This window comes from Scyliorhinus canicula, chromosome 10 (genome assembly GCF_902713615.1).
Source record: "Scyliorhinus canicula chromosome 10, sScyCan1.1, whole genome shotgun sequence".
Classification (NCBI taxonomy): domain Eukaryota; kingdom Metazoa; phylum Chordata; class Chondrichthyes; order Carcharhiniformes; family Scyliorhinidae; genus Scyliorhinus; species Scyliorhinus canicula.
Genome location: NC_052155.1, coordinates 142,929,862 through 142,953,763, shown reverse-complemented (window position 1 = coordinate 142,953,763; position 23,902 = coordinate 142,929,862). Strand labels below are relative to the sequence as shown.

General features: G+C 48.2%; 1 protein-coding gene across 1 annotated transcript in view; it reads left to right on the top strand.

Annotated features, from left to right (window-relative positions):
• Positions 1–23,902, top strand: part of LOC119972149 (regulator of G-protein signaling 22-like) — an 810,134-nt gene that overhangs the window by 153,361 nt on the left and 632,871 nt on the right. Inside the window, exon 6 of the mRNA XM_038808479.1 lies at positions 13,215–13,380. Coding sequence (XP_038664407.1) covers positions 13,215–13,380 — 166 coding nt within the window. The remainder of the gene's footprint in view (positions 1–13,214; positions 13,381–23,902) is intronic.

Here is a 23,902-nt window from a genome sequence, read left to right as displayed (position 1 = left end):
AAAAATAACCCCTTGTTACAGAGAGCACAGCATATTCAAAACTAAACAGAAGTGATTTTGACCAAATCGCTACCACAATGCCCAAAAGTACAGTGACATTAATCCCCTGCTAGCCTTTTGTCCTTGATAAAGTTCATAACTTCGTCCCGTGATTCAAAATAAAAGTTCCTGGCCCTCAAATGTGACCCAAAGATGCGCTGGATACAACATCCCGAACTTCACCCCCCTACTTGAAAACGCCCGCTTTTGCCCTGTTAAATCTGGCTCGCCTTCTGGCCAGTTCCCAGGTCCTAGTAGATGCGCAACTCTCAGTTCTCCCACACGCAGCTCTGTACCTGCTTAGCCGACTGCAAAATCTGTTCCTTGTCCAGGAACCGGTGCATTCGCACCACCATCCCTCGCGGTTCATTTGCTTGCAGCTTCCTTGCGAGAGCTCAATGTGCTCTGTCTACTCCCAAGGGCCGCGCAAGCACCCCATCTCCCATCAACTTTTCCAGCATACTTGCCACATATGCCCTCGTGTCCGAAACCTCACTGCCCTCAGGGAGGCCAAGTCTTCCAACTCTCCTGCAACCGTTTCTGGTGGTCCTTCATCAGCCCCACCTTGACCTCCAGAGTGGTTAAATGGTCCTCTTGCTCGGACACCTTCTGAATCGCCTGTCCGTGACCCTGTTCCACCCGATTGATCGATGCTTTAATCGGGTGCAGCGTATCTTTCTTTAGCTTGGCGAAGCTCTCCTCAAGAACTTCGCTAGCTGTACTGTCGACCACTGTGCCGCCGCACCAGGATCCTGCGACTCCGCCATGCTTTCTTGCGCTGCCGGCTCTGCACACGTCTTCCTTGCTTGACTATGTCTCCTTGCACGGCCACTTTTAGTCCACTGCTCCATTCACAGGTGGGGGATTTCACCTCACTGTCTCACTCTCCACTGATTTATCAAGTGAAATTCCGAAAAAAAACGTGAGAAAAGGCCCAAAAGTTTCATCACAAGCAGGAGCTACCAAATGTGCGACCTCCTACTTCATGGCCGTCACCGGAAGTCCGTTAAAGCCAGTTATTAATTAACAAATTGCAGCTGCAAACAGAGCCTCTTTGAACCCTGCTTCGAAGCTGATCTAGAACTCTCCTTCCAACCCAACAGCCACTTTTAGTGAATTGCTAAATAAAAGAAAGACGAGACTTTGGATAGATATTCACCATGAATTAACCATTAATTTCCCTCAGTACTTAATATCATAAATATCCAAGAAATATCCTATCACATATCAATAAACGTTTCATTTTGTTGCACTGTTACGTAACCATATTATAAAGTTACAAAGGTTTAATTAAAACAAAGGCAGTACATGTAACAAGAAGGATTTTCAGGATTTATACTTAAGAGAATTATCATACTCAAAATCTGCTTTTTCTCCTGCACGCTTTGAACAGAATCACAGCATTGTAAACTATAAGACATCGGAGCAGAATTAGGCCGCTTGGCCTATCGAGTCTGCTCCGTCATTCAATCATAGAACATAGAACGATACAGCGCAGTACAGGCCCTTCGGCCCTCGATGTTGCACCGACATGGAAAAAAACTAAAGGCCATCTAACCTACACTATGCCCTTATCATCCATATGCTGATCCAATAAACTTTTAAATGCCCTCAATGTTGGCGAGTTCACTACTGTTGCAGGTAGGGCATTCCACGGCCTCACCACTCTTTGCGTAAAAAAACCCCACCTCTGACCTCTGTCCTATATCTATTACCCCTCAATTTAAGGCTATGTCCCCTCGTGCTAGCCACCTCCATCCGCGGGAGAAGGCGCTCGCTGTCCACCCTATCTAACCCTCTGATCATTTTGTATGCCTCTATTAAGTCACCTCTTAACCTTCTTCTCTCTAACGAAAACAACCTCAAGTCCATCAGCCTTTCCTCATAAGATTTTCCCTCCATACCAGGCAACATCCTGGTAAATCTCCTCTGCACCCGTTCCAAAGCTTCCACGTCCTTCCTATAATGAGGCGACCAGAACTGTACGCAATACTCCAAATGCGGCCGTACTAGATTTTTGTACAACTGCAACATGACCTCATGGCTCCGGAACTCAATCCCTCTACCAATAAAGGCCAACACACCATAGGCCTTCTTCACAACCCTATCAACCTGGGTGGCAACTTTCAGGGATCTATGTACATGGACACCGAGATCCCTCTGCTCATCCACACTACCAAGAATTTTACCATTAGCCAAATATTCCGCATTCCTGTTATTCTTTCCAAAGTGAATCACCTCACACTTCTCCACATTAAACTCCATTTGCCACCTCTCAGCGCAGCTCTGCAGCTTATCTATGTCCCTCTGTAACCTGCAACATCCTTCCGCACTGTCTACAACTCCACCGACTTTAGTGTCGTCTGCAAATTTACTCACCCATCCTTCTGCGCCCTCCTCTAGGTCATTTATAAAAATGACAAACAGCAACGGCCCGAGAACAGATCCTTGTGGTACGCCACTCTTAACTGAACTCCATTCTGAACATTTCACATCAACTACCACTCTGTCTTCTTTCAACTAGCCAATTTCTTGATCCACATCTCTAAATCCACTCTCAATCCCCAGCCTCCGTATTTTCTGCAATAGCCGACCGTGGGGAACCTTATCAAACGCTTTACTGAAATCCATATACACCACATCAACTGCTCTACCCTCGTCTACCTGTTCAGTCACCTTCTCAACAAGGTTTGTGAGGCATGACCTACCCATGGCTGATATTTTCTCATCCCCATTCCCCAGCCTTCTCCCCATAACCCCTGATCCCCTTATCAATCAAGAACCTATCTATCTCTGTCTTAAAGACACTCAGTGATCTGGCCTCCAGCCTTCTGCGACAAAGAGTTCCACAGATTCGCCACCCTCTGGCTCAAGAAATTCCTCCTCATCTGTTTTAAAGGATCGTCCCTTTAGTCTGAGATGGTGTCCTCTGGTTCTAGTTTTTCCTATAACTGGAAATATCCTCTCCACGTCCACTCTATCCAGGCCTCGCAGTATCTTGTACGTTTCAATAAGATCCCCTCTCATCCTTCTAAATTCCAACGAGTACAGACCCAGAGTCCTCAAACGTTCCTCATACAACAAGTTCTTCATTCCAGGGACCATTCTTGTGAACCTCCTCTGGACCCTTTCCAAGGCCAGCACATCCTTACTTAGAACATAGAACATAGAACAGTACAGCACAGAACAGGCCCTTCGGCCCTCAATGTTGTGCCGAGCCATGATCACCCTACTTAAACCCACGTATCCACCCTATACCCGTAACCCAACAACCCCCCCCATTAACCTTACTTTTTTTTAGGACACTACGGGCAATTTAGCATGGCCAATCCACCTAACCCGCACATCTTTGGACTGTGGGAGGAAACCGGAGCACCCGGAGGACGTGCAGACTCCACACAGACAGTGACCCAGCCGGGAATCGAACCTGGGACCCTGGAGCTGTGAAGCATTTATGCTAACCACCATGCTACCCTGCTGCCCCAATATATGGGGCCCCAAGCTGCTCTCAATACTCCAAATGGGGTCTGACCAGAGCTTTATACAGCCTCAGGAGGACATCCCTGGTTATTGTATTCTAGCCCTCTTGACATGAATGCCAACATTTCTTTTGCCTTCTTAACTGAACCTGCACATTAACCGTAAGAGAATTGTGAACAAGGACTCCCAATTCCCTTTCTCCTTCTGCTTTCCGAAGCATTTCCCCATTTAGAAAATAGTCTATGCCTAGCTCCCTCCTTCCAAAGTGCATAACCTCACACTTTTCCACATTGCATTTCATTTGCCACTTCATTGCCCACTCTCCTAGCTTGTCCAAGTCCTTCTGCAGCCCCCTTGCTTCCTCAACACTACCTGTTGCTGGACAGATCTTTGTATCATCTGCAAACTTAGCAACAATGCCTTCAGTACCTTCTTCCAGATCATTAATATATATTGTAAAAAGTTGTGGACCCAGCACAGCCTCCTGAGGCACACCACTAGTCACCAGCTGCCATCCTGAAAAAGACTCCTTTATCCTCACTCTTTGCCTTCTGCCAGTCAGCCAATCCTCTATCGATGCCAGGATCTTACCCTGAACATCATGAGCTCTTAACTTATTTAACAGTCTCCTATGCGGCACCTTGTCAAAGGCCTTCTGGAAATCTAAATAAATCATGTCCACTGGTTCTCCTTTGTCTAACTTGCTTGTTACCTCCTCAAAGAACTCTTAACAGATTTGTCAGACACGCCCTCCCTTTGACAAAGCCGTGCTGACTCGGTCCTATTTTACCATGCACTTCCAAGTGCTTCGCGATCTCAACTTTAATAACAGATTCTAAAATCTTAGCAATGATTGAAGTCAGGCCAACCGGCCTATAATTTCCCCGTCTTCTGCCTCCCTCCCTTCTTAAACAGTGGTGTTACATTAGCCACATTCCAGTCCTCTGGGTCCCTTCCTGCCTCCAGTGATTCCTGAAAGATCATCACTAATGCCTCCACAATTTCCTCAGCTATCTCTTTTAGGACCCTGGGGTGTAGTCCATCCGGTTCAGGTGACTTATCCACCTTTAGACCTTTCAGTTTCCCCAGCACCCTCTCCTTAGTAATGGTCACTGCACTCACCTCTGTCCCCTGGTTCTCCTGGAGCTCTGGCATCCCACTGGTGTCTTCCACCACGAAGACCTATGCAAAGTAACTATTCAGTTCGTCTGCCATTTCTTTGTTTCTTATTATTACTTCTCCAGCCACATGTGGTCCAATGTCTATTTTTGCCTCTCTCTTACCTTTCATATATTGAAAAAATCCCTTCCTATCTTACTTTACATTACTAGCTAGCTTGCACTCGTACTTAATCTTCTCCCCCCTTACTGCTTTTTTAGTTGTCCTCTGCCCGCTTTTGAAGGCTTCCCAATCTTCTGGTTTCCCACTAATCCTCGCCATTTGGTATGCTTTTTGTTCAGCCTTTATGCTGTCCTTGATGTCCCTCATCAGCCATGGGTGCCTTGTCCCCCCTTAGCATGTTTCCTCCTCCTTGGGATGAATTTCTGTTGTGCATCCCTAATAACCCCTTAAAACCCCTGTCATTGCTGTTACACTATCTTCCCTGCTAGGCTCCTCTTCAATCAATTCTGGCCAGCTCCTTTGTAGTTGTAGTTACCCTTATTTAGTTATAATACTGTTACATCTGATTTTCTCCCTCTCAAACCGCAGGGTAAATTCTATCATGTTGTGGTCACTGCTCCCGAAGGGTTCCTTCACCTTAAGTTCCCTAATCAAGTCTGCCCCATTACACATCACCAAATCTAAAATTGCCTGTTCCCCAGTAGGCTCTGTCACAAGTTACTCCAAAAATTCTCTTAGACATTCCACAAAATCCATTTCTTGGGATCCACTACCAACCTGATTTTCCCAGTGCACCTGCATATTGAAGTCCCTCATGATTATTGTAATATTGCCTTTTTTACATGCCTTTTCTATCTCCTGATTTCTTTTCTACCCCACATCCTGACTACTGCGAGGGGGACTGTACATAACTCCCATCAGGGTCTTTTTACCTTTGCGATTCCTAAACTCTACCCACAGAGATTCTATGCCTTCTGATCCTATATCACTCCTTGCTTTTGATTTAACTTCATTCCTTACTGACAATACAACCCCGCCCGCTTTGCCCATCTGCCTGTCCTTTCGATAGGACATGTATCCTTGGCTATTTAGATCCCAGCCCTGATCCCCTTGCAAACACAATGAGAGCGAGGAGAGCGGCGGGGGCACAGTGAGAGCGAGGAGAATGGGGGAGACACAGTTGCCAGAGAAGTGGCCTTCAGATTTTCGGCGGGAGCAGTGGCCAGGGGTCTGTCTGGAAGGTACGTCTACCTCTTTCAAAACTTAAAAAACTTAACCTTGAAGAGTGACATCACAGCAAAGCAGTAACCTGATTGGCTGGTAAGGAAAGTGCTCCAATTAGCAGTAGCTGGGAGAAATTCAATTCTTCGTGTGTTGGTAAGTATTGTGATTGATAAGTAAAATCTTTATTCCTTTCACTTATTCACGGTAGCATTGTGGATAGCACAATCGCTTCACAGCTCCAGGGTCCCAGGTTCGATTCTGACTTGGGTCACTGTGCAGATTCTGCACATCCTCCCAGTGTGTGCGTGGGTTTCCTCCGGTTTCCTCCCACAGTCCAAAGATGTGCAGGTTAGGTGGATTGGACATGATAAATTGCCCTTAGTGTTGCGTGGGGTTACTGGGTTATGGGGATAGGGTGGAGGTGTTAACCTTGGGTAAGGTGCTCTTTCCAGGAGCCGGTGCAGACTCGATGGGCCGAATGGCCTCCTTCTGCACTGTAAATTCTATGATTTCATATTATTCATTATTTGAGATTATATTTGTAATCAGTTAAGATAAAGTGTAAAAATGGCCGGAGATCCCATACCCGTGTTATGCTCCTCGTGCTCAATGTGGGAGTTCAGGGAACCGGCCGATGCCCCTGACTCCTTCATGTGCGGGAAGTGTGTCCAGCTGCAGCTCCTGTTAGACCGCATGATGGCTCTGGAGCTGCGGATGGACTCATTTTGGAGCATCCGCGATGCTGAGGAGGTCGTGGATAGGACGTTCAGTGAGTTGGTCACACCGCAGATTATGATTGGTGAGGGAGACAGGGAATTGGTGACCAAAAAGCAGAGAAAGAGCAGTAAGGCAGTGCAGGTGACCCCTGCGGTCATCTCCCTCCAAAACAGGTATACCGTTTTGGATATTGTTGGGGGAGATGACTCACCAGGGGAAGGGACTAGTGGCCAGGCTCATGGCACCGTGGCTGGCTCTGCTGCACAGAAGGGCGGGAAAAAGACTGGCAGGGCTATTAACATAGGGGATTCAATTGTAAGGGAAGTAGACAGGCATTTCTGTGGTTGAAAAAGAGACTCTCGAATGGTATGTTGCCTCCCGGGTGCACGGGTCAGGGATGTCTCCGATGGGCTGCAGGACATACTGAAGGGGGAGGGCCAGTTGTTGTGGTGTTATAGGCACCAACGATATAGGTAAAAACAGGATGAGGTCCGACAATCAGAATTTAGGGAGTTAGGACATAAATTTAAAAAGTAGGACCTCAAAGGTAGTAATCTCAGGATTGCTACCAGTGCCACGAGACAGTCAGAGTAGAAATTCAAGAATAGTCAGAATGAATACGTGGCTTGAGAAATAGTGCAGGAGGGAGGGGTTCAGATTTTTGGGACATTGGAAACGGTTCTGGGGTCGGTGGGACCATTACAAATCGGATGGTCGACACCTGGGCAGGACTGGAACCAATGTCCTAGGGGGTGCCTTTGCCAACACTGTTGGAGATGGTTTAAACTAATGTGGCTGGGGGATGGAACCAGATTAGGAAGTTAGAGGCAGCAACTAAAGCCAATAAGGTACTAGATAATAAACTCAATGTGACTAAGGAGGATAGCAGGAGCTAGGGAATGTGGATTAGGAGCAGCTGTTTAAGGGTAAATCCACATTTGAAATGTGGCAGTCTTTTAAGGAAAGGTTGATTAGAGTGCAGGACAGACATGTCCCTGTGAAAATGAGGGGTGGAAATGGCAAGATTAGGAAAACATGGATGACGGGTGGAATTGTGAGACTAGCTAAGCTGAAAAAGGAAGCAAACATAAGATCTAGGCGACTTAAAACTGATGAAGCTTTGGAAGAATATCGGGAAAGTAGGACAAATCTCAAACGCGCAATAAAGAGGGCTAAAAGAGGTCATTAAATATCTTTGGCGAACAGGGTTAAGGAAAATCCCAAAGCCTTTTATTCGTATATAAGGAGCAAGAGGGTAACTAGAGAAAGGATTGGCCCGCTCAAAGACAAAAGAGGAAATTTATACATGGAGTGAGAGGAAATGGGCGAGATTCTTAATGAGTACTTTGCATCGGTATTCACCAAGGAGAGGGACATGACGGATGTTGAGGCTAGAGGTGGATGTTTAAATACTCTAGGTCAAGTCGGCATAAGAAAGGGAGAAGTTTTGGGTATTCTAAAAGGCATTCAGGTGGACAAGTCCCCAGGTCCGGATGGGATCTATCCCAGGTTACTGAGGGAAGCGAGGGACGAAATAGCTGGGGTCTTAACAGATATTTTTGCAGCATCCTTGAGCACGGGTGAAGTCCCGGAGGACTGGAGAATTGCTAATGTTGTCCCTTTGTTTAAGAGGAATAGCAGGGATAATCCAGGGAATTATAGACCTGTGAGCTTGACGTCAGTGGTAGGCAAACTGTTGGAGAAGATACCGAGGGATAGGATCTGTTCACATTTGGAAGAAAATAGACTAATCAGTGATAGGTAGCATGGTTTTGTGCAGGGAAGGTCATGTCTTACAAATCTAATAGAATTCTTTGAGGAAGTGACAAAGTTAATTGATGAGGGAAGGGCTGTAGATGTCATATACATGGACTTCAGTAAGGTGTTTGATAAAGTTTCCCATGGCAGGTTGATGGAAAAAGTGGAGTCGTATGGGGTTCAGGGTGTACTAGCTAGATGGATAAAGAACTGGCTGGGCAACAGGAGCCAGAGAGTAGTGGTGGAAGGGAGTGTCTCAAAATGGAGAAAGGTGACTAGTGGTGTTCCACAGGGATCTGTGCTCGGACCACTGTTGTCTGTGATATACATAAATGATCTGGACGAAGGTATAGGTGGTCTGATGAGCAAGTTTGTAGATGATACTAAGATTGGTGGAGTTGCAGATAGCAAGGCGGACTGTCAGAATACAGAAAAATATAGATAGATTGGAGAGTTGGGCAGAGAAATGGCAGATGGAGTTCAATCCAGGCAAATGCGAGGTGATGCATTTTGGAAGATCTAACTCAAGAGCGGACTATATGGTCAATGGAAGAGTCCTGGGGTGTGGCGCTAAAATTGTACACAAAGACTCGAGTGATGTACAAGAGACTCTTTATTACAGTGAGATGCTATTCCTCCGGCGGCAGCTGTTGAATGGCATCTCAGTGAAACTTACGAATATTTATACAGCTCCCTGTGGGTGGAGCTAGTCGGCGGGGGCTTACCGGAGAAACCTGTAATACAGGTACGACCATACATCCCCCTACTGCAAGCACACATATATACAGTGGTTGTATCACCACATGGGGAAAATTGATATACAGAGAGATCTGGGAATTCAGGTCCATTGTACACTGAGGTGGCAACGCAGGTTGATAGAGTGGTCAAGATTGCATACAGCATGCTTGCTTTCATCGGACGGGGTATTGAGTACAAGAGTCGGCAGGTCATGTTACAGTTGTATCGGACTTTGGTTAGGCCACATTTGGAATACTGGTGCAGTTCTGGTCGCCACATTACCAGAAGGATGTGGATGCTTTAGTGAGGGTGCAGAGGAGGTTCACCAGGATGTTGCCTGGTATGGAGGGTGCTAGCTATGAAGAAAGGTTGAGTAGATTAGGATTGTTTTCATTGGAAAGACGGAGGTTGAGAAGAGACCTGATTGAGGCCTACAAAATTATGAGGTATGGACAGGGTGGATAGCAACAAGCTTTTTCCAAGAGTGGGGGTGTCAATTACAAGGGGTCACTATTTCAAGGTGAGAGGGGAAAAGTTTAAGGGAGATGTGCCTGGAAAGTTTTTTACGCAGATAGTGGTGGGTGCCTGGAATGCTTTGCCAGCGGAGGTGGTAGAGGCGGGTACGATAGCATCATTTAAGATGCATCTGGACAGATATATGAACGGGTGGGGAACAGAGAGAAGTAGACTTTGGAAAATCGGCGCAGGCTGGGAGGGCCGATAGCAATAGATGAGCAATAGATTAACAATCCTTGAACTCCTCCTCGGGATCCAGTACTGCGCTGGTCAATGCTTGCACCAGCTGGAGTTCTTCTTGGGGTTTTGGAGCATAATGGCGGGGTGTAGAGTCGGGCTTTCAGCCGGCTAATCACTTTCAAATAAATGCATATTAACTGCTTGAATGTGTTTCCGCTGGCGTGGGGTGGGAGGCCTGCTATGACTTGAATGGTGGGACCGGGAGACTAGGGATGAGTCTGCCACCATTTTTAAACCAACATGGGATTCTCCCCTGATCTGGATTCCCGATCTTAGTTGCTCGGAATTGAGAATCCCGTTTGTTTTCTTCTTTGGAACCAAGATCGGACAGTAATCATATCCTGAAAATTTACACTTGCTCTCAGCCATCCTTCACAAAAGGTATTTGGATTGTAATCTTCTGTCTGACATAAAAAAATCCAACCTCAACCTTTTTGTAACCATTCTCTGCCACATTTGATAAAATTTCTCCTAGTCAGATGGAAGCGATCAGAATGTAATCTTTACTCGGTGAGACTTTACAAACCTTTCGAACTTTGTGATTCAACACTAGGGTTGGCAAGTGTCTCCTTTATATTCTTTTGAGCAAACTAATAACAAATTGCCTAATAAAATAGTCAGCAGCCCCTTAAACAAAAGCCCCCTGTAACAAAAAAGCAAATATTTTAAGAAAACTTATCTAAATTATGTTAATTTTGGAGGGTGAAGGTGGTGCGTAGATGATGCACCACTTCGAAGTTTCCCTTTTTTTTTGGTAAACGAGAAACAAATGAACAAATTTGCCTCCGACGTTTTATACTCTTTTGAGTATACTATTTGTTGGTGAGAGAATTCTGTCTCTCACATTATATTCAATTCTGTGTCTCACATTATATGACAGTGGGACATGTTGGTGGGAAATCGTGCTGTTTGCATTATAGAACTAATTATTAACTATGTTGCAAATTGTAGCTAACTTCGCAGCTCAATGTACTCTGTCTGCTATTGACAGACAGCCCTGTGTGCAAAACAAATGACTCATCGCCAGGTGCTGACCCAGAGACAATGGACTATTCACAAACTTTGCCCAAGGTCTAAATGCCTTAAAATAATGCCTTAAAATGCCATCACACGAACCTGCCTCCCATCCATTGATTCCATCTACACCTCTCGCTGCCGGGGGAAAGCAGGTAGCATAATCAAGGATCCCTCCCACCCGGCTTACTCACTTTTCCAACTTCTTCCATCGGGTAGGGGATTCAGAAGTCTGAGAACACGCACGAACAGACTCAAAAACAGCTTCTTCCCCACTGTCGCCAGACTCCTAAATGACCCTCTTATGGACTGACCTCATTAACACTACACCCATGTATGCTTCATCCGATGCCAATGCTTATGTAGTTACATTGTATATATTGTGTTGCCCTATTATGTATTCTCATGTATTTTCTTGTATTTTCTTGAATTCTGTTTAATTCCCTTTTCTTCCCATGTACTGAATGATCTGTTGAGCTGCTTGCAGAAAAATACTTTTCACTGTACCTCGGTACACGTGACAATAAACAATCCAATCCAATCCAATCCAAATAACCCTGTTCTGCCCGGCTAGCTACGAGCTGACAAATTAGCAACAACAGGAAAGGGCTATAGATTACAATAACCATTTATGGCATGGACTGAGATAATGGAGGATTAATTAGGACTAATTAGTTGCATGTAATGAATTGTGACGCGAATGAAGGTGATTGGCTGTATGTAAATGAGATTACAAACTGATTTTGCTTTGAAACTGTATATTAACCCATGTGAGCCTTAGCTCAAGTGAGAAAAGGTGCTGCGGAGTCTCTGGCCTTCTCTCCCAGAATTCTGACATACTAAACTGCTTTTTTTAAACTTATACTCAGGCCTTCATGTGAATATTTTCACCTCTAACACTACTGTATTAATAACAAATAAACAAAGTAACAAATTATCTAACAAAGAAATATTCAAGTTAACAGTCGTTTAATGGGACAATGTTTCTTTATACTCTATTAATAAACCAAAAAAATCAATAAAATAAACTAACGAGAGAGGGTTCAGTTTGCAATAAAAATCAGTGTCAAAAGAAACATAACTAATCAAACTAAAATATCATGACTTGGATTGATGATGCATTCCAATTCCTGTGGAAGAAGTGTCATTATATGTGCACAAGCAATTATCCAATGATTACCAGAAAATAACATCAGATTCCTTCTTCACTATGATACTCCTCAATTAGATAAGATATTAGAGTAGCTTTAAAATTTTGTTGTCTTAACGTCAGAATTAATGAATAATGATACGTTATAAGAACATAAGAACTAGGAGCAGGAGTAGGCCATCTGACCCCTTGAGCCTGCTCCGCCATTCAATGAGATCATGGCTGATCTTTTGTGGACTCAGCTCCACTTTCCGGCCCGAACACCATAACCCTTAATCTCTTTTTTCTTCAAAAAACTATCTATCTTTACCTTAAAAACATTTAATGCAGGAGCCTCAACTGCTTCACTGGGCAAGGAATTCCATAGATTCACAACCATTTGGGTGAAGAAGTTCCTTCTAAACTCAGTCCTAAATCTACTTCCCCTTATTTTGAGGCTATGCCCCCTAGTTCTGCTTTCACCCGCCAGTGGAAACAACCTGCCCGCATCTATCCTATCTATTCCCTTCATAATTTTGAATGTTTCTATAAGATCCCCCCTCATCCTTCTAAATTCCAACGAGTACAGTCCCAGTCTACTCAACCTCTCCTCGTAATCCAACCCCTTCAGCTCTGGGATTAACCTCGGGAATCTCCTCCTGCACACCCTCCAGTGCCAGTACGTCCTTTCTCAAGTAAGGAGACCAAAACTGAACACAATACTCCAGGTGTGGCCTCACCTACACCTTATACAACTGCAACATAACCTCCCTAGTCTTAAACTCCATCCCTATAGCAATGAAGGACAAAATTCCATTTGCCTTCTTAATCACCTGTTGCACCTGTAAACCAACTTTCTGTGACTCATGCACGAGCACACCCAGGTCTCTCTGCACAGCAGCATGCTTTAATGTTTTATCGTTTAAATAATAATCTTGTTTGCTGTTATTCCTACCAAAATGGATAACCTCACATTTGTCAATTATGAAATACTGACACAATATATTACATCTCTCTGAGAACCATTACAATCATCAGTGGTATTAATGTCTTATTATCTGCAGTCTGATGTATATAACTGAATTCAATTTCAGGAGACATTCATATCTTTAATCTAAAGAGTAAGATTGTAAATATGTGGTTAATTGATAAATAATATCTAAGCAAAGAAGGAAATATTTGAATTATGGAAATTTCATCCTTCTATTTCATCTTTTATTCTGACAATCAACTACAGGCTTTCAAAGCTGCTGACTCAGATAGAATGCAATACTGGGCCTGGAACGCCAGAAATAGATTGTACATACCGCCCATGGATTCTAGAAACTGAAGAACAACCCACGCCTAAAGTTGTAGACAAAGTTGAAGTTGCCATGAAAGAGTTGTATATCTGCCTTGGAGAGGTAATTGCAAACTTGCCTGGTGTACACGAAGGCATGTCAGTGGCATATTTCTATATTCCAGTATATTAAGCTATTAATACAATGGCTCTGCCTTTGAACTTTTTAATCTCCCACTACTTGCAGAATAACAACTTAAAACAAAATGAAAAACTTAAGTTTAATTTTGAAAATTTTCATTCAAGTGATGGGTTAATTTTTTAAATATATGTATTCATATAATATGTTGGATTTTCAAAGTAGTTTGAACAAAGAGAGTGAATAAATTGCATTTTAAAGGATTAGAAACTTATATTGGGGCCTCATCTGTCAAAGGACAGGTTGCATTTATGCATAAAGTCAGTGCCCAGTATGTGCTCTGCTTCTTGGTGGAGGTCTACAGTGTGGCTGGGTGGTGGCCCCTAACCTGAATTCTAATGAGTCGGTCTCTGTGAGCTGAATTTTACTTGCAGGAGGGATCAGAGTCTGAAAAGGGATATTTGTACAAGAAGATGGTAGATGGAGTATAATGCTGGAAAACGTGAAATGTGAGATTATTCACTTTGTTTCAACTTCCTAGTAGTGAGAAACTATTATATGTTATAAAAGCAGACAATGCTGGAAAAAGCAGCATACTGAATACTGAGCCTCTTTATCAATTTGTTTTACAACATGTTTCATGCCGTTCTCGTGGCAACTTGCCTCTGATTCACTTGTCCTGCATAAAATTAATCTCTGCAATCAGTTGGGCGCACCTTTCAAATGCCCACCCAGTATTCGTCTGCACTTGTCCCGAGTCCAGTTGGTGAATGGCTGCCAAAAAGACAACATTAAGATTTTCTGAGGGAGCCCTTACCAAACTCCTGGTTGGTATGGGGAAGAGATGTAACATCTTCTACCCGTATTTCCGTAGATGTCCATCAACTGATGTTACCACCCCTGCCTGGAGCCAGTGGCCTCAATAGTGAGTGCCAGCTCGCTCCACAAAAGGATGGAGTAACAGTGCTGGAAGAATATGAATGATTTTCTTTACACAGTCAGGGTAGCTACATGCAGGTGCGGGACAATGTGAAAAAGGTCTTTCCGACCCTTCCGGTAGTGCCTTCCTCCTTGTTGCTAGAGGAGGTGTTGTCAGTATGGGGTTGGAGGTGGGGTCGTCTCGGCGATTTATGGGCGATTTTGGAAGATGAGAAGGTGTCCCTGGAGGGAGTCAAGGCCAAGTAGGAGGAGGAGTTGGGGGATAATGTGAGAGCAGGGGTTGTGGTTCTGTGGAGGGTGAATGCCTCAGTCTCAACCAGTCTGTAAGGCTGGAATTGATACAACATAGGGCGCACATGACAAAGTTGAGGATAAGCCAGCTGTTTCAGGTAGTCGATGATATTTGTGAGCGGTGTGGGAGGGGCCCAGCTAATCATGTACATATGTTCTTGTCCTGCCTGAAGTTAGAGAAATTTTAGAGGTCGTTCTTCAGCATCATGTCGGTGATTTGCATGTGTTCCCCTGGGGCCACATTCAGGATATCAGATCTGCCAGAGTTACAGGTGGGAATGGGGGCAGATGTTTTAACCTTTGCCTCGCTAATCAATCGTAGGTAGGATTTGTGGGGGAGAAGGTCGGCTTCTCCATCCTGTGCCTCGGCGTGGCTGTGGGATCTAATGGAGTTCCTGCATTTAGAGAAGTGAAGTCTGCCCTAATGGGCAAATGAAGGGTTTCACAAGAGATGGGATTTCTTTGGGGAGCTCGTCACCATCAATTGTTGGGGGTGGGGGGATGAGGTGGGGTAGAGAAGTTAATTAGGAGGATTGGGGGACAGGGGAGAAAGGAAGCTGGGGATTTGTGCTGGGTTGATTTTATTTTGTGTTGTAATATTTTGTAAATGATAATGTTAAAAACTTGAATGAAAATACAAACAAAAAAATTTGAAGGATATCCTATAAAAGGGGCATTTTGAGAAACGTTTGTCTATTGGTAATTTGGACATTCTGAATTCTCCCTCCGTGTACCCGAACAGGCGCCAGAATGTGGCGACTAGGGACTTTTCACAGTAACTACATTGCGTGTTAATGTAAGCCTACTTGTAACAATGAAGATTATTAAAAATATATTGGCAATGCTGTCGTTGCCCTTCTTTAATGTTGCCACAGTAACATGGAATCATAAAATCACTACAGTGCAGGAGGAGGCCATTCGGACCATCGAGTCTGCATCGGTCCTCTGAAAGAGCACCCTATGTAAGCCCATGCCCCCATAAACCAATAACCCCACCTAACTTTTTTTTGGACAATTTATCATGGCCAATTCACTCAACCTGCGCATCTTTGGACTGTGGGAGGAAACGGAGCACCCAGAGGAAATCCACACAGACACAAAGAGAAAGTGTAAACACCATACAAACAGTCACCCAAGGTGGGAATTGAACCCTTGGTGCTGTGAGGCAGCAGTGCTAACCACTGTGCCATAAGCTGTCAGTTATGACCTCTTTAGTGAAATCTTGCGAGCGATTTTACAAAAAGGTTTCCGAGTGTCGCAGCGAGCAACAACTGCTGCGAGGTTCCTGATGCTTTTCCCGGTGAGGCCTTCACCCCGATTAAAATATTAATTGGGCCATTTAAAAAAAAAAAAAAAAAAATTTTTATTGAAAAATTTGTATTTATATAACAACAAAGAACTGCAATAAAATACCAACAATAACAATAATGATAACAGTCATAAACAGTCGCCCATCCTCAATGAACAACAAAACATATTAACAACAATTTAAATTAACACAATATTAAGTTAAATAACCATAGAAAAAATAGAAACAGTAATAAAGAACCCCCCCGGGATTGCTGCTGCTATTGACCAAGATACCTATCTTTGAGCTAGAAAATCCAGAAACGGCTGCCACTGTTTATAGAACCCTTGTACTGATCCTCTCAGGGCAAATTTGACCCTCTCCAATTTTATAAATCCCGCCATGTCACTGATCCAGGTCTCCACACTTGGTGGCCTTGCATCTTTCCACTGCATCAAGATCCTCCGCCGGGCGACTAGGGACGCAAAGTCCAAAACACCGGCCTCTTTTGCCTGCTGCACTCCCGGCTCCGCCGCAACTCCAAAAATCGCGAGTCCCCAACCTGGTTTGACCCTGGATCCAACCACCCTCGACACCGTTCCCACCACCCCCTTCCAGAATTCTTCCAGTGCCGGGCATGCCCAGAACATATGGGCATGATTCGCTGGGCTCCCCAAACACCTGGTGCACCTGTCCTCACCCCCAAAGAACCTACTCATCCGAGTCTCAGACATATGGGCCCGATGCAGCACCTTAAATTGGATGAGACAAAGCCTCGCACAAGCAGAGGAAGAGTTGACCCTCTCCAAGGCATCCGCCCAAGTCGCATCTTCTATCTGCTCCCCTAGTTCCCCCTCCCATTTAGCTTTCAGCTCCTCCACTGACGACTCCTCCACCTCCTGCATTACCTTATAAATGTCAGACACCTTCCCCTCTCCGACCCACACCCCCGACAGCACTCTGTCCATCGCCCCCCGCGAGGGCAGCAAAGGAAATTCCTCCACCTGTCGCTTAGTAAACGCCTTTACCTGCAAGTATCTGAACATGTTCCCTTGGGGGAGCCCAAATTTATCTTCCAGTTCCCCCAGGCCTGCAAACCTCCCGCCAATAAAAAGGTCCCTCAATTTACTGATGCCCATCCTTTGCCACCCCCTAAATCCCCCATCAGTGTTCCCCGGGATGAACCGATGATTTCCACCTAATGGAGCCTCCATCGAGCCCCCTGTTTCCCCCCTATGCCGTCTCCACTGTCCTCAGATTCTTAGGGTCGCCGCCACCACCAGGCTCGTGGTATACCTCTTAGGAGAGAGCAGCAACGGCGCCGTTACCAGGGCACCCAGGCTCGTACCTCTACAAGACGCCATCTCCATTTTTTTCCACGCTCTCCCCCCCCCCCCCCCCCCCCCCCCCCATCACCCATTTACGCACCATTGACATATTGGCCGCCCAATAGTACTCCAAAAGGTTGGGCAGCGCCAGCCGCCTCTATCCCTCCCTCGCTCCAGGAAAACCCTCTTCACTCTCGGAGTCCCATGTGCCCACACAAAGCTCAAAATACTGCTAGTCACCCTCCTGGATACGTTGGCTTGAGTACGGTGATCATTGCTCGGCACAACATTGAGGGCCGAAGGGCCGTTCTGTGCTGTACTGTTCTATGTCTGTGTCTAGTAGCAGGTCATCGGCATACAACAACACCCTATGTTCCTCCCACCCCGCACCAAACCCCTCCACCTCCCTGAATCCCTCAATGCCATCGCCAACGGTTCGATTGCCAATGCAAACAACAAGGGGGACAGGGGGCAACCCTGCCTGGTCCCTCGGTAAAGCCGGAAGTACTCCGACCTCCTCCCATTCGTGGCCACACACGCCATCGGGGCCTCATATAGCAGCCTCGCCCATCTAATAAACCCTTCACCAAATCCAAACCTCCCCAACACCTCCCATAAGTACCCCCACTCCACTTTATCGAAGGCCTTCTCCGCATCCAGCGCCACCACTATCTCTGCCTCCCCCTCAATCGCCGGCATCATGATGACATTCAACAACCTCAGCATATCGTGTTCAGCTGCCTTCCCTTAACAAAACCTGTCTGGTCCTCCTGTACAACCCCTGGCACACAGTCCTCTATCCTGGTGGCCAGGATCTTTGCCAGCACCTTGGCATCCACATTCAGGAGAGATATGGGCCTGTATGAACCACACTGCTGGGGGTCCTTGTCCCTCTTTAAGATTAAAGAAATCAGCGCCCGCGACATCGTCGGGGGCAAAGTCCCCCCTTCCCACGCCTCATTATGTGTCCGCACCAGCAAGGGGCCCACTAGGTCCACAAACTTTTAATAAAACTCCACCGGGAACCCATCCGTCCCCGCTGCCTTCGCTGACTGCATCTGCCCGATCCCCTTAACCAGCTCCTCCAGCTCAATCGGCGCCCCCAACCCCTCCACCTGCTCCTCCTGCACCTTCGAGAAAGATAGCTCGTCGAGAAAACTCTCCATTCCCCTGCTCTCCACCGTTGGCTCCGACCGGTACAGTTCCCCGTAAAAGTCCTTGAAGACCTCATTCACCTCTACCCCCTTCCGCACCACATTCCCACTCTTATCTCTCACTCCAGCAATTTCCCTAGCCGCATCCCGCTTGCGGAGCTGATGTGCCAGCATCCTACTCGCCTTTTCACCATGTTCATACACTGCCCCTTGTACCTTCCTCCACTGTGCCTCCGCCTTTCTAGTGGTCAACAAATCAAATTTAGCCTGTAGGCTGCGCCTCTCCCCCAACAATCCCTCCTCTGGTGCCTCCGCGTACCTCCTGCCTCCCTCCAGCATCTTCCCCACCAGTCTATCCCTCTCACTCCTCTCCCTGTGAGCCCGGATGGATATCAGCTCCCCACGAATCACTGCCTTCAGGGCTTCCCAGACCATCCCCAATCGGACCTCCCCTGTATCATTCACCTCGTGGTACCCCTCAATACTTGCCCGGACCCTCCTACACACCTCCTCCTCCGCCAACAACCCCACATCCAACCGCCACAACGGGCGCTGGTCCTGCACCTCCCCCATCTCCAACTCCATCCAATGCGGAGCGTGGTCGGAGATTGCAATGGCCGAATATTCGGCTGCCTCCACTCTCAGAATCAGTCCCCTACTCACCACGAAGAAGTCTATCCGAGAATAAACCCTATGTACATGGGAGAAGAAAGAGTACTCCCGTCCCAGCATACGCCTCATAAAGCCCGCATCATCCCAATTTGGGTCATACACACGAGCAAGTAGCACCTTCTCTCCCTGTAGCCTGCCCCTTACCATAACAAACCTACCCCCTTTATCCGCCACCACCTCAGATGCCTCAAACGACACATTTTTCCCCACAAGAATCGCCATTCCCCGGTTCTTCACATCCAACCTGGAGTGGAAAACCTGCCCCACCCACCCCTTCCTCAGACGGACCTGGTCCGCCACCTTCAGGTGGGTCTTCTGAAGCATTGCCACATCTGCCTTTAGCCCCCTCAGATGAGCAAGTACGCTAGACCGCTTCACCGGCCCATTCAGACCTCTCGCATTCCAGGTGACCAACCGGATCAGAGGGCGTCCCTCCCCCGTTGACTAGCCATAGCCCGTCAACTGACCGCCCCAGGCCAGCACCCCCTGCCCGCCCCAGTCCCCACAGCGGCAACACCTCACTTCTGTCCCCCCGGCCAATACCAGCTCCTTCCTGACCCTGCCAGCAGCAACCCGGTATTCCCCTTCTCTCTCTCTCTTTTTCTCTTTCTCTCTCTCTCTCTCTCTTCTCTCCCCCCCCCCCCCCCCCCCCCCCCCCCCCCCCCCCAAGGCTAGGAACCCTCCTAGCCACGAACCGTCCTCCATTGCACTTCCTTGGGTCAGCTAACTTCTGCTGACCCCGGAAACTCCCGCCGAAAACCCGACCCCTCCCAAAGTGGGATCATCCCCCATCCTGTCACTCCTCAAGGCACCGCTCCAGCGCGGGGAGGAACCAGTTAAGGCCCCCCCCCCCCCAGTCATCATCTCCACCCTCCAGCCCCGCAACGCGGGAAACCAGAGGAAAGCCCATGCTTTCGCACTGCCCCACCACACCCTTCTGACGCAGCTCCCAAATACCAGCCCCACTCCATACCCCCAACCCTATACAGAATACAACAACCCCCCTCGCAAAATACAAAACCCAAACAATGCCCCCCAACAAAAAACAGAACAACACCCCAATAAATAACCATATCAAAATTATAAAAGTACAGAAAAAACACAGCAACAGCAGAAACCAGCAATAAAGCATTACAACCGACCCCGCAACCCCCAACTCCTAGTTCGAGTCCAGCTTCTCCGTCCGCACGAAGGCCTACGCCTCCTCCGGGGAATCAAAATAATAATGCCGCTCCAAATAAGTTATCCACAAGCGTGCAGGCTGCAACATTCCAAACTTTATTTTCTTCTTATAGAGCACCTCCTTCGTCTGATTAAACCCGGACTGCCGCTTAGCCACCTCCGCACTCCAATCCTGGTAGATCCGTACTACCCCATTCTCCCAATTGCTGCTCTTCACCCTCTTGGCCCAGCGCAGCACACACTCCTGATCACTGAACCGGTGGAACCTCACGAGCACCGCACGCGGGGGTTCATTCTCCTTAGGCCTCCTGGCCACTACTCTATGGGCTCCCTCCAGCTCCAGGGGCAGATGGAAAGATCCTGCCCCCACTAGCAAGTTCAGCATCGTGGCCATGTAGGTTGTCAGATCCGACCCCTCCAGCCCCTCCGCAAGGCCCAAGATCCTCAGATTCTTCCGCCTCATGCAGTGATCAAGCTCCTCGAAGCGGTCTTGCCACTTCTTATGGAGTGCCTCGTGCCCCTCCACCTTACTCATGAGGACCTCCTCCTCTCGTTCAGTGGCCTGCGCCTGCAACGCCTGGATGGCAGCACCCTGGGTCGTCTGAATCTCCGAAAGCTTTTTATTTGTTTCCTGCAGAGAGCTCAGCACCTCAGCCTTAAAATCTGCAAAACAGCGCAGGAGAGCAGCTTGCTGCTCCTGCGCCCACAGCCTCCACTCCTCTGGTGCTCCGCCGGCCGCCATCTTGGAATCCTTCCCCCGTTTTTTCTGGGGAGCTGCTGCCGTTTTTTCCCCCTTTCCATTCCGAGTTCGAGTCATGAAATGCGGAGAAAGTCGATCAGCACACCTCCCATCGGGAGACGTCGAAAAAAAATCCCGTTTTGGGCTCTAAAAAGAGCCGAAAAGTCGGTTTGAATCGGGAGCTCCCAAATGTGCGGCTTCCTACGTCATCGCCACTACCGGAAGTCATTAATTGACCCATTTAACGAGGTCCCACCGGCTGATTTGCCGGGACCGTGTTCGCCAGCCTGCTGCTAACAAAGGAGAGCAGCACTTGAACAGATCCTGCACAGCCAACCCCACACATCTCACAGCCAAGACACCGAGGAGACCAGCCCCATGATTCGGAGATGCAGACCTGGCCAAACTACTCAAACCGGTCAAGGGCAGACGGGATGCCTGTTAGAACACAGAACATAGAACATACAGTGCAGAAGGAGACCATTCGGCCCATCTAGTCTGCACCAACCCACTTAAGCCCTCACTTCCACCCTATCCCTGTAACCCAGAAAATCCCTGCTACCCTTCCTACCCCTCCTAAAATTTTGCACACTCGGGGCAATTTAGCGCGGCCAATCCACCTAACCTGCATGCCTTTGGACTGTGGGAGGAAACCGGAGCACCCGGAGGAAAGCCACCCAGACACAGAGAGAACATGCAGACTCCGCACAGCCAGTGACTCGGTGGGGAATTGAACCTGGGACCCTGGTGCTGTGAAGCAACAATGCTAACCACTGTGCTTCCGTGCCGCCCGTTCCTCTGAGGCTCTCAAAGGGTCAGTTACAGGTCAGCCAATGCTGCCTGGGTGGCAGTCAGTCGGGGAGCATGACCAGTGCAACAACACCCGGGTGACTTGTTAATGCTATACAGACTGATTCATCCATTCCACTGACCATGTATTAATTCTCCTGCAGGACCTGCAGCCGACGGCGCCGGCCCATACCTGGTGGCCAACCTCCCCGCATCTCCCAGGAGAACATCTCGGAGGGGAACTCTGAGGATGCCACCATAATAGTTGTGGCATCGCTGTCATCCCCACACTCCACCAGCGTGGAGACACACGCCTCAGTTGGCACGCTTCTGCAGCACATTCTGGTGAGCACCTCACAGTTGATGATGCGCATCAGGTGGAGGCAGGAACCCCCAGATGAGACAGCAGTCAGAGGTCTGCCAGTACCCAGCTGGATTCCAGTCAGAATTTGGAGTAGGTTTACCCGGAACTGGTACAGATAGTAGGGTGCAGCTGTGAGATTCAGAGGGGGATGTCCGCGACAGGCCAGTAGGTCCATATCTGTTTGGAGGAGCCACAGAGGCTACGGGCAGCGCTGGAACAGGAGATGGCGCTGGCAATGTGTGGCACCGAGTCCAACACTGTTAGGGTGGAGACTGCAGTGGAAAGCCTGGTATACAATGTCGGCAGCATGAGTGGAAGTGTCCAAGGTGTGGCTCAGTCACTGCTGAGCACCTTGACAATGTGTCCCAGTCACTGGGGGACGTCACTCAGTACCAGCTGGATCTTAATGAGGCGCTGTGGGGCATCTCCCAGTCTCAGGTGGGCATAGCGAAGGCACTGCGGAGCATGTCCCATTCTCAGGTGGGTGTAGCTGTAGTACCGCGGAAAATGTTTCAGTCTCAGATGGGAATTGCTAAGGCTCTGCAGAACATGTCCCAGTCACTGAGGAGCATCGCTGAGGGTGTCAACACCATGCTGCAGGGAACCGCAAGGACTGGCATAGCTATATGATGCAGGGACAGCCGGGCTCGATCCAGCTATCCCTCCATCCCATGGTGAACCCTAGGGCCCAAAGGAGGCGGCGGCGCTGGGCGTCAACTCGGAGGCATCTAACGGAGTGGCAACGGCAGCCACCAGGTCCCCCGAGTTCCAACCCCCTGACAACAGAGCGCAGTCAGCATCCAGTACAATGCGGCATGACGGACAGGTGTTGCCGGCAATTTTGCCAGGGCCCACCGGCCCCAGAGGACGCCTGCCAGGGGCATCGAAGGCTGCCTTCACCTTTGACGTGCATCCTGGAGGTGCATGTGGGTGCAGCACGGAAGGCTAAGCACATTGAGGATCACTGTGAGAGCACAGAGGGGTGGGGGGAGGTGGGTGGTGTGGGGGGAAAAGGGTGGGTGAAGGGTCGGAGATGGGTGGGGATAGTGCGCTGGCATAATCGGAAAAGTGGGCAGTTAGGAACACTTCTGTAACTTATTGACCATACTGATATGTTGTCTCTGATGTCCTTCCTGGACCAGGAGGTCCTGGGCTCCTTTCCCCACCTCGACACACTGCGCGCATATGATGCGTTAGTTAGCACTCAGCAGAAAGGCAGGGGTCAGACTGTGGCATTAAATGAGGAGCACCAACGTTCAACTTTCAGCAGGTTATCATCAACCCGTGCCCTCGACAGTGATCCGCTGACAGTGGCGATACAATCCCATCACCCTTGAGTGATGTTACACAGATTCTTGCAGGGTGGGAAATGGTTGGGGGGGGTGGTGGGCCAGGATGGTGAATGGGGGGGGAAGGGAAAGGTAGAAGGATGGGGGGAAGGAGAGCGGGAAGGGGGGGTTGGGGAGAGGGGGGATGAAGGACGAGGTCACGTCCTAGGTGAAGCGGACGAGGGCGAGGGCCTCCTTGGCCCTCTGTGCATGCCGGACCCTTGCCGCTCCCGCCTGTACTCCATCCTCCAGCTGGCCCTGCGGGACTTCTCCGCGCTCGACCTCTAGCCTCTCCTCCTGGTCAGGCACATCCTCGTCCTCCTCCTCCTCGGAGGTGGCCACATATTCCTCCATCATATTCCTCCATGTTGCCCCGCTACTGTGCCAGGTTGTGGAAGACACAGCACACGACCTGAAAGCAGGCGACCCTCAG